This window comes from Xiphophorus hellerii, chromosome 16 (assembly GCF_003331165.1).
Source record: "Xiphophorus hellerii strain 12219 chromosome 16, Xiphophorus_hellerii-4.1, whole genome shotgun sequence".
Classification (NCBI taxonomy): Eukaryota; Metazoa; Chordata; class Actinopteri; order Cyprinodontiformes; family Poeciliidae; genus Xiphophorus; species Xiphophorus hellerii.
Window position 1 is genome coordinate 506435 of NC_045687.1, and position 17668 is coordinate 524102.

Genomic DNA, 17668 nt, shown 5'->3' on the forward strand with positions numbered 1-17668 from the left:
TGGGTTTTAGCATAATTTCTGTTGTTTTTAAATTTGCTCTGAGCTTCCAGAATGAAATTACATTAAGACAAATAGAGCCACTGGAAAAAATATTCTTAGGTTAAAGTCAGAAATCTTATTTTCTATCAATTTTTGCCCTTGTCTTTGCTTGAAAGAAAAAGTATTTCACATACGTTAATATCCTGCAAAGTATTTGCAAAGTTTTTAGACTTTTCTTTATTTTAACACCTAAAAACAGATACAATTTGTCTATTTAAAATGCGTATAAAATATTCTGTGAGGCTCTAAATGCAATGGGAAGAAATGACACAATGCCATTGTGTTGTGTTGTTGTTTTGGTGCCATGTAGTATCTAAATCTGACCAGTGGGAGGCGGAAGCGTTCATCAGCGCTGACATCCGTCGAACAGCCGCCATTATCTCTGCAGCGGAAGAAGGAAGGAGAAAACAGTCGGAACCGAGAGAAATTAAGTCAATTTTGGATCAATACTGCCATGGAGGTTCCTGGAGCCGACAGCGACTGGAGGAGCCCTCAGTTCCGACAGAAAGTCGTGGCTCAGATGTGAGGAAGTTGCTTCTTTTTCACGGTTTTGCGTTCAGCTAGGCTAGCTTTTGGTTTAGCTAACTGCTAACATTTTGTAAAAACTGCCAATTTAGGAAAAACTGAGGATAAAAATCCGTCAGGTGCTAAACTTCTACTGCATTTCAGGTGGTCTTATGGGTATGAAACCGATGTTTAATTCGGCACAAATAAAACGTCTAAAATCCATTGTTTTTGTCTTTTTCTGACCAGATTTTGTTGTTGGCATCATTAGCTGCTGAAGCTAGTCAGTATTATAAACAATAAGTTTTTATTCCACAACACAATTGTTTTATATAAATCCTATAGAGATGCCTGTTAAAGAAGCAACATTTTTAATTTCTCTTTTTCTAAATAAAACCAAAAGTAACTATTGGAGTCAGCGGGACATTGTTGGACTGATGATTTCATATTTAATTCAGATTAATGAAGACATGTATACTACTTTAAATTGTGCTTAGGGAGAAGTGTAAAGAGAGCTGCACTGTGTCTGTAGAAAAACAATAAGACAGGATGCAGTGAGGAGCTGTGGAGTGGTAGTGAAGTCTGTTATGTTGGTGCAGGACAGGTATGAGAGTGAGACAGCAGTGAGGTGTGCTGTAGGAGTGACTGAGGAGCTCAATAAATAAAACACGAGGCTTAGAGCCTCGTGTTTTATGCTTTCACTAGGTAGGAGGCAGAAATAAACAACATTTTCTGTGTTTTTTTAAGTTAGCCATTTATTCATTTTTTGGAAATTATTTTTTTATTTGGGATTAATTAATTAATTTGATGCATCCACATTAAGTTTTAATTAAATGGTCAGATGTATTTTAACTTTTTAATTTATTAAACTATGGCACTTTTGGCTTTTCATGCTTGCTGAATTCTTTGTATCTAACGCTATTTACGCATGACTGCAAGGCAGTGACGTGCGGTGAGGTTCATAGCTGGTGAGGCTCTGACTTAATCTTTTTTTCCTTTCTTTCTTTCTTTCTTTTGTGGGCTCTAGTGTCCCTTATATGAAAGTAGGCTGACAGGAAAGGGGGAAGGAGAGGGGGGAAGACATGCGGCAAATATCGTCACAATGTCTGGGATCAATCCAGGTGAGGCTCAGCTGCTGCTGCCTCACCAGCTTCGTTTCTGGGCATTTGAATGAGAAAATGCGAAAATTCAACGATTTTGAAGAAAAAATAATCAGAATTGGTTAAGCTAAATGAAAAATAAATACTTTACAGTACAAACCACAAGGTGAAAATAGCAATAAAAATTATTTTATCATTATAAATTATTTTCCCATGATGACAGGTGAGGCTCTGCCTCCCCTGACCGCACGTCACTGCTGCAAAGATAATTTAGAAGGAAAGATGCAAAGAATAAAAAGGTTTTATGTAACTTAAACAGCAGACTTACATTTTTCTTCTCAAATGGGCCTATAGTAGTTAAAATCATTAAAACCTTTTATTTTGAAGGGATTTTAACACCAGGACCAAAAAGAGGAGGCGTATTAATGCACATTTTAAATGGATTGACTTGTTCAGTTTAACAGTAATTAGAAAAACGTGCAGCATGAAAAATAAACATGAACTTTTTAAACATAACCACAGCTGAAGCATAAATAAAATGAAAAAAACTTAAAACCATGGAGGTTGGCTGAGCTGTTGGATTTATGATTAATATAATTTAGGTTAAATTCTGATAATTGAGGCTGAAAACACTGAAACTATTTAGAGACAAAGATTTATAAAGCTCTCTGCTTTATAAATCTGTCTCTTTATAAATAGTGTCTCACTGAGACACACAAGAAAAGTGAAATAAATAAAAGCGTCTGAAGAAGTTGCATGTTTGAGATATGATGAATGAGAAATGCTCCTCTGTTGTTTTTGCTGAGATTATTTTTTGTATATTTTGGACAGTTAAAATGAATGTTTAGTCTGCTGAGTGGTTTGTGTTGGTCTTCCTCAGTGAAGACGCCATGAGGAAGGCCGGTTCTGGAAACACGACACACAAGTCTGGGACGGACATGGAGAACCACGTCTTCATCAAAGCCAAGACCAGAGTGAGTTGTGCCCCGGTGGCTGATGGGAAACGGGTTAGCAGCCGACGCTAACAGCAGTGTGTGTGTTTCAGGAGGAGTACCTGTCCCTGGTGGCCCGGCTCATCATCCACTTCAGGGACATCCGTGAGTTCTGCAGCTTCCTGTCTCTCCGGTTGCCAGTTGTGTTTGGGTGAGGCTAACCGCCGCTGGGCTTTGTGTTGCAGATAAGAAGGCGCTGGGAGGAGCCGGTGAGTGGAGCTCTGCTCCCTGCTGGGTTCTGGGTGGGGTTCGGCTCCGGCCGGACCCAGCTCTACCGGGTTCATGGGGGTTCTGCTGAGCATGTCGGAGCTGCGTAATGTTGTCTGTTGTTTGCCCTCTGCTAGATCCCATGAATGCCCTGACTAACCTGACGGGGGTAGGCGGGGGCATGGGCATGGGGCCCCGGCCCCCAGGCGCCGCAGTGGGGGGCATGGGGGCCATGGGGCAGATGCAGCTAGGCCAGCATGCCATGGCCGGGGTGCAGGGAAACCCACAAGCCAGTGAGTGTGTTTCCTGCTGCTGCGCCGAGTGTGCCGCTCTATCTCTCTCTCTTCCTGCTTCGGCATGTTGAGCCGACTCCAGGCTGGCTCCGGCTCCAGAACCGGGTCATTCCTGCCCTCCCTGTGTCTCTGCAGTGGGCACCCCGGGCCAGATGTCAGTGCAGCAGATGGTGCAGCAGCAGCAGCAGCAGCAGTCCATGCAGTTCCAGCAGTTCCAGCAGGCGCAGCAGCAGCAGCAGCAGGCGCAGCAGAACGCCGCGCTGCAGCAGCAGCAGCAGCAGCAGCAGCAGTTCCAGCAGCAGCAGCAGCAGCTCCGCGCTCTGCAGCAGCATGCCCAGAACCAGCAGCTGCAGCAACAGCAGCACGCCCAGAACCAGCAGCAGCAGAACCAGGTCTGTCCACAAACTGACCCAGCAGAACCAGTATCAAAACTGAGTCCAGATGCATTCAGGCCGCATTCCATTTACCTCAGAGCTCCGAGTCTCACCAATGGAGCAGCATTCCAGTTATTAACACATTCCAACATGGTGGCGCCCAATTAGACAAACACTCTTAGGCTGCATTCACAAAAATTCTGTTCAGTCCGACTCCGCTCCGCTTTAATAAAACTCTGGTCTGCTTTACGTTTAGTGATATTAATGAATGAACGAAGCTGTTTGAGTTAATTTCACCCTCAATCTACAACTCTGCCATCTGCTGGTGGAAACTGGTTCTTGCAATGTAAAATGTTTCACTCGGTTTCTGCTGCTGACGGTTCCAGTGATGTTTGTCAGCAGCTCCTTCCTGTCCTCCAACTCTCATTTCCTGTCTCTGCAGATGCATCAGACGCGGATGCAGCAACTGCAGCAGCAACTACAGATGCAGCAGCAGCACCAGGCACAGGCCCAGTCCATCCAGCAGATGGTGCAGCAGCAGCAGGTCCAGGTCCAGTCGGGTCAGATGCCTCCTCACTCCCAGCCCGGACTTGTCCCCCAGTCTCTGCCGGGTCAGATGCCGGCGCAGTCCATCCCCATCAGCTCGCTGAGCCAGCAGCAGCAGCAGCAGCAGCAGCAGCTCAAGATGCAGGCCTTCCAGGTGGGTTTGGACTGGCCCAACACAGCGCAGCAGAACTGCACCGGACTGAAGCTGGACCCACCCCTCCACCTGCACATCTAACTAAATCAGTGTTAAATTTTGGTTTGTGTCCCTTTCATTTTAGAGATATTAGTAAAAAAGTTTCCAGGGGTCATCAGAAGTTTATTAACATCTTTAAAATGAAAGCGGCTCAAACGTTGATGCTAAGATAGTTAGCTTTCAAGGCGGTGGGGATCCAGCTCCCCACCCTAACCTTCGCATGCTCTGCTCTTTCTGCAGCAGGTTCGCGCCACGCTGCCGCTGCAGCAGGCCCAGCAGGCTGCAGCACAGGCGCAGCTTAACGCCGCTGCGGCCGCCGCCGCTGCCGCCGCCGCGCCTGGACAGGTGAGAAACCTCGAGGCTGGCCTCCCCATGCTAACGTCATGCTAACGATAGGGGAGGCCTTTTATCAAGATAAATAAGAACTTTGATTCGATGTTGTCATGATAAATTCCAAACAAGTTGAAAGTTTTACGTTTTTCTCCTGGTTGTTCAGTGAAATTATCAGTAAATTAAAAAATACAGTTACAGCTCAGTGACACAAATCACGCACCGCTTCATGTGACCGGAGTCCTGAAGAAGAACGTTTTGGGGGGAATGTTTTTGTGTTAGTGGGGCTGTAATTGCTGTGACACAAAGTCACACTGTTACTTAAAGAAGAAATGAATATTGTCACTTTTATTGTTACAAAAGTTTATTGCTATGATAGCGTAGCGACATTGCTAACGTTATGCTAACCTCTGCAGATGGTCCGGCCCCCGATGCAGAATCTGCCCCGCCCCCCTCGACCTCCTCTGAACGCCGCCATCCCTCCTGCAAACAGCACGGCCGGGGTCGGAGGTCCGATGATGACCCCACAGGTGTGTTCTTCTGCTCTGAGTCACCCAGGTAACAGGAGCGCAGGCTGAGCCGTCCTTCTCGCTCTCCTCAGGTGCAGCAGCATCCCATGATGTCATCACCCTCACCTGTGCAGGTGCCCACCCCACAGATGCTGCCCCCCCCCCAGCCATCCCCGCAGCCCCCCTCCTCCCAGCCCAACTCGGCCAGGTAAGACGGCAGCCCGGAGGCCACGCCCCCTCTCTCTGCCTGTTAACCACTTCCTGCTTCCTGCCTGCAGCTCCGGCCCCACGCCGTCTCCAGGCGGCTTCCAACCCAGCCCCTCCCCTCAGCCGTCGCCGAGCCCGGTCACCGCCAGAACCCCTCAGCAGAACCACGGGGTGGCCTCGCCCGGGCCCCTCAACACGCCAGGTAACAATCATACAGCGGGTGGAATGCAACGCCAGAGGAGCTGGGATTAAACAGCGACGGCGGCCATGTTGTGAGTGGCTTTCTTCCTCCAGACTGGAGCCAGAGATTGCTGATGTTGTGTCAGCACAAGCCTCTGCTCTATTAGATTAGATGGTAAAAAAATAATAATTATATCTTTTTTTCCTTAAATATATTTAACAGAAAAGGCTCTTAAGGTGAGCCTCATTTCTCACATCCACAACTAAAAACACTTTAATGTAAAAAACTCTATTAAATTTAATAGGTTAGTTGTAACCAGGTTTCAAGCGGAGTGGCTTTATTTTCTGAGATTAACTTGCCTCTCACAATATGGCTGACGATTCCATTCTGTGTGTAGGTGAATAAGACTGACAGTGACAGGTCTGCAGCGCCCCCTGTGGCCCTGCTTGGTACTACAGGTTCAAAATATGGATCTATTCTGACTGAACATCCTAATCCATTTTCAGACTTTCAGTTGGTGTTTATTCACATAACCACTGGTTCTGAACAGGTTCTCAACCAGTCCAGAACCAGTTAGTGGGAGTGTGATAAACCTGTAGGAGGCGCCACTGAGGCCAACAACCTCCAATCCACAGAACAGGACTTGAGGCCCAATAAACACAGAACCGTTGCATGGTTTAGTGAAAGTGAAACCACAACCGTCAGTCGGTTCTGTGTCATGTGACTCCAGCTGTCTCCTCCCCCTTCCCACCTGCGCTCAGGTAACCCCGGGTCGGCCATGAGTCCGGCTGGAGCCACGTCTCTGGAGGAGCAGCAGTACATGGAGAAGCTCAAGCAGCTGTCCAAATACATCGAGCCGCTTCGCCGGATGATCAACAAGATCGACAAGAACGAAGGTGAGCGGCTGACCTTTGACCTCTCTTTGCAGATGATTAGTTCCCCTCAGAGAAAAACCATCAGCAAGGCTGCAGAGAAATCAAGCAATAATATTTCTGACATGAAATGTTTTTTATTAAATTGCAATATTATTCTTTAATCTTCAATTCCTTTATTTGATTTATTTACTTGTTCTGTTTATATCTTAATAAAATATTTATTGTCTTTGCAAAATCTTTTTATTGTAATTATAATTTTTGATGGTTTTTTATTTATGTATTAAAACCTGGTTTCCATGGAAATGGATCATATAAAAATATCTCATAAAGATCTCATAAAAAATTTTTTTTTAAATCTGAAAGCAAATAAACTTCCTCAAACATTTTAAAAATCTTAATAAAAGAAAATATTAAAATCTCCTGAAGACGAATGTTAAAATCAGTCTCATAATTTGAGGTTTCTACATTTTTAATATTTTAAAAGTAAATTTCTGAACCGGGACGCTGAGAAGGACTGGTTTGGGTCCACTTTTAGTGATGAGTATTTATTGCGTAAAATTGTACGAAGACAGGAAGTTGATGTTTGTGTTGTTGTGCTGCCAGACAGGAAGAAGGACCTGAGCAAGATGAAGAGTCTGCTGAACATCCTGACTGATCCAACCATCAGGTACTGGTACCGTCTGCAGAACTTTGACACCAGAACGGCCATTTTGACCTCAGTGTACTCAGGCTTCTCGCTGCTGAAACTTAAACTCAATACCGATGCTAAGAAAAATATTTTATACCATGGCACAATTTTCTTTCTCATTAAGAAAAACTATGAATAAATACGATATGAAAAAAAAACTGTAGTCTCCTTAATTAGGACAAACCCAGGGAAGAATTCAGCTATTATTTATGAAAATATGTCATTTAAAAATATCATCTCTCTGTTTAGTAAAGTGGTAAGCAAGATGGTTAAAGTGTTCATGTTAAGTTATGTTAATAACTGTTCAGTATTGTTTTCTTATAAGTTTGCATCTTCCCTCTTTGGGACAATAAAGGATATTTCTATTCTAGTATACCTTATGGAAGCTAGTGTCTGTTGTGCAATTATATTTATTTTATTACAGCTGCTTATCTTTACTGTGTTAATGTCAAGTTTATTTATATAGCACTTTAAAAACAGGTGTAAAACTGCACCAAAGGTCTGTTCAAGAACGACAATAACACAAATTGTTATCAAACAGAGTATCAAAACACTACTTCAAATAAATGCCAAAAAATACAAATGTTTTTGTGAAGCGATTTAAAATGATCCAGGCAGTGGGCAGATCTAATTTGGAAAGGTAAATTGCTCCATAGAATAGGAGCAACAACAGAAAAAGCCCGATCTGCTTTCCTCTTAAGTCGAGTCCGAGGAACTGTAATGATTTGATCGTAGGATTCTGGACACAGACTGAACTTTTAAAAGGTCCTGAAGATAAGGAGCAGGTGTGTGCTTCCATTGGTTAGTTCCCTGTTGATATAAATGAAGTTTACCACAGAGGGGCAAATAAAGGGTATTTCTACCCTAAAGTAAATTATTTACTGTGTCGATGATTAGCCTGCTTAGCTTAGCGCCATTATGCTAACTCTATTCGGCAGTCAATATGTTTGACTCGTTATAGAAAATACTTTGCACACAACTGCTTACTTTCCTGCTTTTTTTCTTTATGATTTAAATACCAGATGTTTTGTGCCGTAGTCTGACGCTGCTGCTTATTATTACTGCCGAATGTAAAACTAAAGGAGCATGTCCGCCACCTACTGGCATGGAGTGTGAACTGGAACGTAAAAGGAAATAAAAAGGTGTGGGAGGGGAGCAATTTATAGCCTTCAATATAAATTGGCTTCCAGTTTTGAAACGCCAATTTATGAGAGCTGATGTGAACAGACTGTTGGAGCGGGAGCTCTCTTTTTTTTTTTGTTGTACCCCTCCAGGGTGTCTTTTGTGGACTCTAGTGTCCCTTATATGAAAGTAGGCTGACAGGAAGGGGGAAGGAGAGGGGAGAAGACATGCGGCAAACATCGCTGGGTCCGGGAGTCGAACCGGCGACAGCCGCGTCGAGGTCTCAAGGCCTCCAAACAATGCATGTAAAATTGCTACTGCATGTGTCGCGCTATTCCCTACGCCACCACGGCACGCCGGATCGGGAGCTCTCTGGTTGGAGCGGGAGCTCTCTGGTTGGAGCGGGAGCTCTCTGGTTGGATCGGGAGCTCTCTGGTTGGAGCGGGAGCTCTGGTTGGAGCGGGAGCTCTCTGGTTGGAGCGGGAGCTCTGGTTGGAGCGGGAGCTCTCTGGTTGGAGCGGGAGCTCTGGTTGGAGCGGGAGCTCTCTGGTTGGAGCGGGAGCTCTCTGGTTGGATCGGGAGCTCTCTGGTTGGAGCGGGAGCTCTGGTTGGAGCGGGAGCTCTCTGGTTGGAGCGGGAGCTCTCTGGTTGGATCGGGAGCTCTCTGGTTGGAGCGGGAGCTCTCTGGTTGGAGCGGGAGCTCTCTGGTTGGAGCGGGAGCTCTCTGGTTGGAGCGGGAGCTCTCTGGTTGGATCGGGAGCTCTCTGGTTGGAGCGGGAGCTCTGGTTGGAGCGGGAGCTCTCTGGTTGGAGCGGGAGCTCTCTGGTTGGATCGGGAGCTCTCTGGTTGGAGCGGGAGCTCTCTGGTTGGAGCGGGAGCTCTCTGGTTGGAGCGGGAGCTCTCTGGTTGGAGCGGGAGCTCTCTGGTTGGAGCGGGAGCTCTCTGGTTGGATCGAGAGCTCTCTGGTTGGAGCGGGAGCTCTCTGGTTGGAGCGGGAGCTCTCTGGTTGGAGCGGGAGCTCTCTGGTTGGAGCGGGAGCTCTCTGGTTGGAGCGGGAGCTCTCTGGTTGGATCGAGAGCTCTCTGGTTGGAGCAGCCAGGCAGATTAAAGCTCTGTCCGACCACCGCCATCTTTACCGCCTTGGTGTTCTGTTTTGATCTCACCTGGGAAAATCAAACTACAACAGCACAAAATGGCCAAAATAAATTGAAATGATGGTGTTTAATTTGTCTGTTGCACTTAAAATCTGAATTTTTTTTTTTTACTGAAAATGTACATAATTTTATTTGATGCCATAATTAAACCAGGCGGTCAGAATGAGCACCATGGCCGGTCTGGAGTTAGACAGGAGCTGAGAGACTCTGGTTCACCTGCAGCTTCTTTGTTCTTCTGACCTGCAGGTGTCCTTTGAAGACGCTGCAGAAATGCGAAATCGCTTTGGAGAAGCTGAAGAACGACATGGCCGTGGTAAGAAGAGCTCAACTTTCTGCTTCACCCTTTATCGCCTCGCTGGAGCTCAAGCCCTGACTTCATCCATTCGACTGTTATTTTAGACAGCGCTAAAGCTCATAAATTAGCGTTTCTTCAAAAATGACAGTAAAAAGCCCGCACTCGATTTTCACGTACGCCACGGCGCAAGACGTTACGGCAACCTAATTTATGAGCACTTTTCACAATAAAAGCTCACATCCGGTTCATGTTTGATCTACTCAAGTAGATTTCCAGCAGCTTCAAGTTTAGACTTTGTATTTATGCAGTTGCAAAAAGAAATTATGTATTGGAAATAATTGGGGACATTAAGCAAAGCGGCAAAACCATCAAATATCAACCTGATCTGATGTTTAATTTCAAAATAAAAGCACGGCAACTTAGAGGGAGAGAAATAAAAATGTCTTATTTTAAAAGGCTTTTATTTTGAAATTAAACATCAGATGTGGTTGATATTTGCTGGTTTTGTTCTAGAGGTGACCCTCTGTCACCCAGAAGTGAGAGAAGTCGCTGGAAACAGAGAATTTTTCAGCGTTGCTTAATGTCCCCAATTATTTTCGACACGTTATTTCTGTTTGCAACTGCATAAATACAAAGTCTAAACTTGAAGCCACTTGCAGTAGTTTGATCTACTTGCAGTAGATCAAACATGAACAGGATGTGAGCTTTTATTGTGAAAGGAGTTAATAAGTTAGGGTGCCGTAACATCTTGCGCCGTGGCGCACGTGAAAATCGAGTGCAGGCGACTTTTTTAGCATCTTTTTTTGTCACGTCCACATGATGAGGATCTGCTGAAATAAGGGGATCCTGTGGCGGAAAATTTTATTTTCATTTAATATATTATGACTTTTCAACACAATCCCTTCTTTTAACTATAATAAAATATTTAATATTTTTTATTAATCACATAACATTTTAGTTTATTCTGGCAGTTCTTGTGTTTTTTTCCTTTGGTGATTTTCTAAGAAACTTTAATTTCTTGCCATTACACTAACTTAGGGAGCAAAGAGGATTTTTACTGGCAGATTATCAGAAATAACATTTAAATAAATTTTTTCAACTTGTTTTTGACAAAAAATGATTGAAAAACAAAACTTCTGATAAAAATGTAAGAATAAAAGATTTATGTTATTAAATTTATTTTAGTCATGCATGTTTTTTCTCATTCTCTCTTCGGAGGCCCCACAGTGCCCCCTAGTGGCCTCTAGAAACATTGCTCCAGCCAGTAACTCCATGTTGTTCCCAGACACATTGACTCTAACTTCACTGAATATTGTTAAGAATCATAAAGATCCCAAAATAAAACAACCTCTGAGTTCCAGCGTTTGCTAACCAGGCGTTCGTTAAAGCAAAGTTTCTCCTCTCAGGTTCTGTCTTAATGGCGGTTCTCGGTTCTGACAGGATTCACGTCTGTTTCAGCCGACGCCGCCCCCCCCTCCGGTTCCCACCAAGCAGCAGTATCTGTGCCAGCCGCTGCTGGACGCCGTCATGGCCAACATCCGCTCCCCGGTCTTCAACCACTCCCTGTACCGGACCTTCGCCCCCGCCATGAGCGCCATCCACGAGCCACCCATCACGTAGGCCCCGCCCCTCCGTTCCATGCCGCTTCGTCTCGCCCCTTCTGACCCCCTTTTCTGCTCCCCAGGGGGCCCAACGTCTGCGGGAGGAAGAGGAAGCACGAGGAAGACGAGCGGCAGACCATCCCCAACATCCTGCAGGGGGAGGTAGCGCGCCTCGACGTCAAGTTCCTGGTCAACCTGGACCCGGCATTCTGCAGCAACAACGGCACCGTGCACCTCATCTGCAAGCTGGGTGAGACCCTGTGATTGGCTGATGGATCCTCTGATTTAGCTCCAGTAATTACTGCTATTGATTAGATTCATGTGTGAGAAATGGAAAATTAAATGATAAACTGAATGTCTGCAGCTCAAATCTGAGTTCAGGAAGTGAACAATTACCTGAAGAGGAGACCTAACAAACCAGCATGTTAACCGGGGAGATAAAAGCTCTCCGTGCTCAGTGTCACAATAACCAGCAGCTGCTTGATTCAGCGAAGGAGCAAACCTCACATTCCTCCACATAAATCAGGCTGAACTGCAGAACCGCAGCGTGGTTAGCCTGCAAGATCTTTATTCCCATTTCTGACCGAAAGACGTTCCTGTTATGGTGCTAGCTCTGAACCGATCTTCCTGCTGTGAGTTCAGACTGATCTGGTTCTCTCACATCAGCTGCGATCAATAACGGATGATATTCAGCATGTTGATTGGGTCCCAGAGGACCAATGACAACGCAGCCTGGTGAATGTGACGTTTAGCCAAGCAGAAAACAACCGCCATGGCGCACCAGAAAATCTACAAAATATCTTCACTGCTTTTTTCTCGTCTGCCATGTTTGTTTACTCTGAACTATCGTTTGATCTTGAGAGATTTCCCATCTGATATATTATGCATAAACCTGTTATAGCTGTTATTTGATTTTGTATTGTCATGTGTGAGCTTTGAAAAATCAGCTGACTATTTCTAAACCAGGCTTTAGCAGCAAGACGTTATTCGATCCATTAGTTCTCTCAGCAGTTTGATTCTTTAAAATAACCAACTGAAGCTAACGCTACGCATGAGCTCAGTGGAATGAAGATGTTCTCTCAAAGTTTAGAGGAAGTGGTTTTAGCTTCAACGTGACCAGCTGTAACTCCAAGTCACCGCCCATATAAGGAAGTGCTTCCTGTTGATTCTTTCACCAGAAATGCTGCAGGATATCAGATCTAATCATTTTCTATCTTTAATGCGTTAGCTGTAATCGTTATGTTTTCTAAGACCATCAGCTCCAGTTCTGGTTTTCTCACCTTGTTGCTCTTTTTGTCCCTCAGACGATAAAAACCTGCCCAGCGTTCCTCCGCTGCAGCTCAGCGTTCCTGCAGACTACCCGGATCAGAGTCCGCACTGGGCCAACGACGGAGACCAGTACGGTGAGGAAACAGGCGTCCTGATGGGTTTATTTCTCCAGGATTTAATCTACGGCGCCTCTGAAGCGTCTAAATGTCTCTCCTGTGTCTCAGGCGCCAACGGCTTCCTGCAGACGGTCCACAGGAACATGACGTCCAAACTGCTGCAGCTCCCTGACAAACACTCGGTGACGGAGCTGCTCAACACCTGGGCCCAGAGCGTCCGGCAGGCCTGCCTGTCCGCCGCCTGAAGCCCCGCCCACTGTCTGAAGCCCCGCCTACTGTATGTAGCCCCGCCCACTCAGCCACCGCAGTATCGCACTACATTCAGGTCCGGTTCAAACCTTACCGGATTAAATGAACTGCTGCTCACCTGGTTACCTGGCGACCAATCAGCCGCCAGCCCTGAATGCGTCACACTTTAGTTTTTCTGTCAGATGTTTGAAACCCGGCAACAAATAAAGATTTATCTGCTGTTTTTATAAATAAAATCCATTTCATCATGAACTGCAGTGTCACTTCTCTGGTTTGTCTCTTTCTAAAGTTTTCACGCCTCCGTTAAAGAGCCAGGATGTAAAAACATGAGATCAGCAAAAATATATGAATAAATATCCTGTAAACATTCAGCTGAGGTCAGAGGTCAAGCAGCTCAGGTTGTTTAAAGGTATCAGTCAGGGCAAGTCTGAGTTAATCAGATTCATTTCTCTCATTTGAAACTGATTAGTTTTGAGAAGCTAAATTTAGTTCTTTACCAATATCAGACATTAAAATTAAGTTTGAACGCATTTCTCATATTTATTTAACTTTTTAGTATTTTTTCAATCCATCTTTTCTATAATCACCTTTTTTTTCTTAGTCTGGTTCTAATATGGTGTCATAAATACGGAGCTCAGAAAAATTCATTTTCATTTTTTATTAAAATTTATTTTCCTGCCTAAAATCTCCTAAAGGAGCAAATTCGACAAGACGACGGCCTGTTTACGGATCAGCGTTCTGGTTCCGGCCCAGAAGGACCCAGGGGAGGTTCTGGATGCATTAACGAGTGACAGCGGACTGCAAGTGACGAAAGTTACAATCAGTGAAATGTAACAAAGACTGGATTTTATTTAGAGTTCGTCCTGGTTCTACTCCTCATCCGATCCTGTCCTGGTTCTGGTTCTGGTCAGAAGCTAAGGGAGAAGGCTCTGTAGGACAGGTTGGTGAAGACGTCAATCTTGCTGCTGCCGCCGCCGACCGTCAGCACCTGGAACACCAACACACCTGTCACCAGGCCAGGCCCCTCACTCTTAGCCCCGCCCCCTCCGTGGTGCATTCAGGGTCTCACCCGGTGCTCGGAGCTCTTTGTGTTCAGCTGCAGCGTGTTGAGGCTCGGTGGTGTGCACGGGATCTGACCTTTGACCTCTCCTCCCAGAAGGCAGTGGGAGACGAAGGCACCATCGCCCACAGCTAGGATCTGTGCACACACACACACACACAGTGAGGCTGCAGCGTGGCCTCCGGCCTGCGGGGGCGCTGTGCGTCTCCTCACCATGTCCTGGTGGAATGCAGCCCGGCGCTGGCAGCCGCTCAGCGGGAACACCGAGGTCGGCGACAGCGAGCGCAGATGCCACAGGGACAGAGACGGGCCGCCGCCGCACAGCTGCATCGCCATAGCAACCGGTCAGTAACATGAAATCAAGTCTGGGTCTGCAGCTTCATCACATGACCTCTTACCATCCAATCAGAGTCCGTGGTCAGGCAGCTGATCCACTTCCCGTGCTGAGGCCTGGCGCAGCTCTGAAACGAGAGGTCAAAGGTCAGCAACTCTGAAAGAAGAGGTCAAAGGTCAGCTGGTCAAAGCACAGAGCTCACCTCGTACTTATGGACCTCGATGCAGTGAACGCTCTGCCCCGTCCTGCAGTCTGAACGACACACCATCATCATCATCATCATCATCATCATCAGAACGGCCACACGGCACCGCCGCCCACTGCTCACCCCACATCCGCACGGCGCCATCCTCGCTGCCAGACAGAAGCTCCGCCTCCCGCTCACGTACGCACACGCAGTGCACGTAGTCCGTGTGACCCTGCAGGGTCGCCTAAAGGGATCAGAGGTCAGAGGTCTGTCACATGACCAGACATCAGCTGCAGAAGAGGAAGAAGAAGAAGAAGAAGATGCACCCACCTTGAAGGCGCCGTGCTCCAGGTCCAGGATGTGGACGTTGTTGTCCCCCGCTCCGATTGCCAGGCTGTTGTCCTGGAAACACATAGTCATCGTCAAAAAGCTACAGCCAGTCAGAGGTCAGAGGTCAGTGTGTGCTCTCACTCGAGGGTTGATGGCCATGGAGTTGATCTCTGGAATCTCCAGACTGGACCTGAAGGCAACAGAAACATGAGACAGGAAGTAGAAGACAGACAGGAAGTAGAAAGCTCGTCCTCACTTGTAGTTCGGCCTCTTCGTCCACAGCGGCTTCACATTCTGAGGAGACACAAAGGTCATCATTTAACCCTTGACCTTCCAGCTGCTATGTATTAAACTATGGCAAGCTGTTAACAGCCATAATCAAACATTTCCTAAAAACCACCTGAAACGCGCACGGTCATTGAACGCACCACATTCTGCTCTGTTGTTTCATTCTTGTGGGAGTTTCACCACTTTCACATCACTGACATGTTGAACTGATGGGTTGAATACATGCTGACTTTTGGCTCTGATGGCTTTCCGTAGCCTTCCGTACCTTCTTGATGAGTTCGGTCCAGTTCCAGGCGCTGACCTCGCCGTTCCCTGCGCTCAGCAGGACGGAGTCGGTGGAGAGCAGACTGAAGACGGGACCTTCATGAGCTGCAGAGGACAGGCGGGACTCAGAGACTCACCAGAACCGGACCAGAACCAAACTTCTAGTTTATGCTATAAAACAATATTTTTCTTTTTTTTTTGCTTGTTTTAAAATTTTCCAAGTTGATTTTTACCTGTTGACTTGTTTTAATAATACTATGAAAACTCTCCAATATCACAGATTTTTGTTGCGTGAAACAATAATCTGCAGGTTTTCTACTTTTAAAAGCTATTTTCTGTGTTTCTCTTGACTCAGGTGAGTTTACAGGTGAGATTTGACTCATTTTTCATAAATCAAGCGCACCGCTCAGGCTGGCAGGTCTCACCTGTGAACGTCAGAACAGGCTTCTGATTGGCCGTCGTGGCGTCTGGACTGAGAGCCGCAGCCAGGCTGAAAACACAGCGTGGTGACAGGTGTGAGCTGCACGCTGAGGACAGGTGAGGCAGGTGGGTGCGTTTGTTTCGTCTCACCTGAACAGGGCGATCTCTCCGTAGTTGTTCCCAGCCGCCAGGAAGCGGCCGCAGGGAGAAAAGCTTTGGGAGAAAACCGACATGTGGAGGAGCTGAGGACAGAGAAGGCGCCATGGCAACGAGCCGTTAGTTAAAGCCAGTTGGAGAGGATCAAACGTCACCATGGTAACCTCAAAATGATGCTAAGGTGAAAACTTTCAGGAAATGATTAAAAACAAACTTATTTATGAGTCTTAGATCTTAGACAGCTTTTCTGGATAACCCTGAACCTCCTCAGAACCAGAACCAATGTCTTCAGTCAGAGACTTCTACATATTCGCTGTAACGCAGACTGCTACAGGAGATTCTTCCTGCTCAGAGCCGTCATCACCTACAACAGCTCTGAAGAACCTGATGGGAGTAAAACAGCATTTAGTTTCCCTCTGGGGGAGCAATAAAGTACTAACGGCCCATCTTAAAGCGCGCATGCTCAGTTTTCATCTGGCTCCAATCGAGGCCCTGCAGAAACAAAGACCTGGGGATTGGTGACCTCTGACCCAACAATTCAAACCATTTCCTGTTTAAAACAAACTCTAAACTGATCCAGAGTCAGCCCGAATTAAATGCTACACCGAACCGAATCTGATACTCTTTCTAATGTTTCATTTGATATCTGCACTTTTAATTAATAAGGAAACAAATCTTAATTTTGCTTAATTTAAAACTGAGTACTTTTCTTCGTGAAGAACAAAACTTATGCGCCCGAAAAAGGAGAAAATTAACAGAACATTTTACTACTAATGTTTTAGCTTCTCAGCTCGCTAAAGAAAGAATTTAAAAATGTTTTAATGCTGCTTCTAAAATATGATGAACAGAAACAGCGCAGCGGGTTTTAGCGTTTCCGTCCCTGAACTTCCCAGAGATCCCACGGAAACACGGAGGAATATTGACTGAAACAATGTTCACCTCTACGGGTCCCATCCTGGCCTCTGGATCCTCCTGGTTCTGGAAAAACTGCAGGAAAAACAAAGAACTCAGGAACAAGCAGAAACCCAAACGGAGCCACAGGAGGGAAAACACGACCGGGACGCTGGAATATGACGTCAGCGCCACAACACGCCACTACATTCTGGGACATGTAGTCCAGCAGCAGCCAGGGGGCGCTCAGAAACTCAGAACCCAAAGTGGAACCAGAACTTTACATATCTTTGAGGCGCACTGGTATTTGTGTGTGTGTGTGTGTGTGTGTGTGTGTGTGTGTGTGTGTTTATGCAAAGGGTCAACTCATCAGTTTGGACTTTAGAAGTTGAGAACTTCCTGAAATTGACTGAGTTTGAAATGTGCGCTTCCTGCAGCAGCTCAGTTTGTTGTTCTTGTGTTTTTTAGATTATTCTGAGTTTTTTCAGTTTTCTCTTTTCTTTGTTTATGTTGTTTTCTCATCATTTGTGTTAATTTCCAAGTTTTTGTTGTGTTCATTATGACTGACTGTTATAACCCCAGCTTGACGTGTTTTCCCTTTGGGTTGGGTGTGTTATTGTTTGACCACACAGAGGGCCGGCCCAAAACACAAGCAAACTAAGCTGCTGTTTAGGGCCCATCAGGCCCTCAACAGCTTGCATTAATTCTTGCGTTTTAGCTTAAACCATTGATGTGCACTTTTCACATTTGTTTATTGAGAATGAGAAGATAATTACATTTGTTGACACTTTCAGCATTAATAAATTAAAGTATTTATTATTTTACAGTGAGATTTAAAGGAATTATCTTCATTGTTTATTGTTTCAATCAAACCCAAGCATAAAGTTGAATTCT

At 45.8% G+C, this 17668-nt stretch overlaps 3 protein-coding genes across 7 annotated transcripts; 2 read left to right on the forward strand and 1 right to left on the reverse strand.

Moving 5' to 3' along the window:
* Nucleotides 1-379: 379 nt before the first annotated feature.
* LOC116735407 (mediator of RNA polymerase II transcription subunit 15-like) lies at nt 380-3677 on the forward strand. Its single transcript, XM_032587287.1, has 7 exons — nt 380-561; nt 2524-2617; nt 2689-2740; nt 2821-2844; nt 2980-3135; nt 3271-3487; nt 3608-3677. The coding sequence occupies exons 1-7, from the start codon at nt 494-496 to the stop codon at nt 3675-3677; spliced, it is 681 nt and encodes a 226-aa protein (XP_032443178.1). The 5' UTR covers nt 380-493.
* On the forward strand, nt 3564-13096 carry LOC116736244 (mediator of RNA polymerase II transcription subunit 15). Of its 5 annotated transcripts, XM_032588610.1 has the most exons (13): nt 3575-4209; nt 4489-4593; nt 4995-5108; nt 5180-5295; nt 5366-5496; nt 6237-6371; nt 6954-7017; nt 9561-9627; nt 11050-11225; nt 11294-11460; nt 12515-12613; nt 12704-12840; nt 12879-13096. In XM_032588610.1, exons 1-12 carry the CDS (start codon nt 3898-3900, stop codon nt 12838-12840), a joined length of 1623 nt encoding a protein of 540 aa, XP_032444501.1. In that variant the 5' UTR covers nt 3575-3897; the 3' UTR covers nt 12879-13096. The 5 variants fall into 5 exon arrangements, 4 of the variants coding, with proteins under 4 accessions (XP_032444501.1, XP_032444503.1, XP_032444500.1 ...); XR_004342509.1 differs by lacking the exon at nt 12879-13096 and having other exon boundaries at nt 3564-4209; nt 11575-12613; nt 12704-12784; XM_032588612.1 differs by having other exon boundaries at nt 4492-4593; nt 12704-13096.
* Nucleotides 13097-13487: 391 nt separating this feature from the next.
* Nucleotides 13488-16969, reverse strand: thoc6 (THO complex 6). Its single transcript, XM_032588625.1, has 13 exons — nt 16823-16969; nt 15878-15969; nt 15733-15797; nt 15309-15412; nt 15012-15049; nt 14897-14945; nt 14756-14827; nt 14567-14669; nt 14441-14490; nt 14303-14365; nt 14118-14228; nt 13914-14042; nt 13488-13832 (listed from the first exon to the last, which is right to left on the reverse strand). Exons 1-13 carry the CDS (start codon nt 16835-16837, stop codon nt 13752-13754), a joined length of 972 nt encoding a protein of 323 aa, XP_032444516.1. The 5' UTR covers nt 16838-16969; the 3' UTR covers nt 13488-13751.
* Nucleotides 16970-17668: the final 699 nt, after the last annotated feature.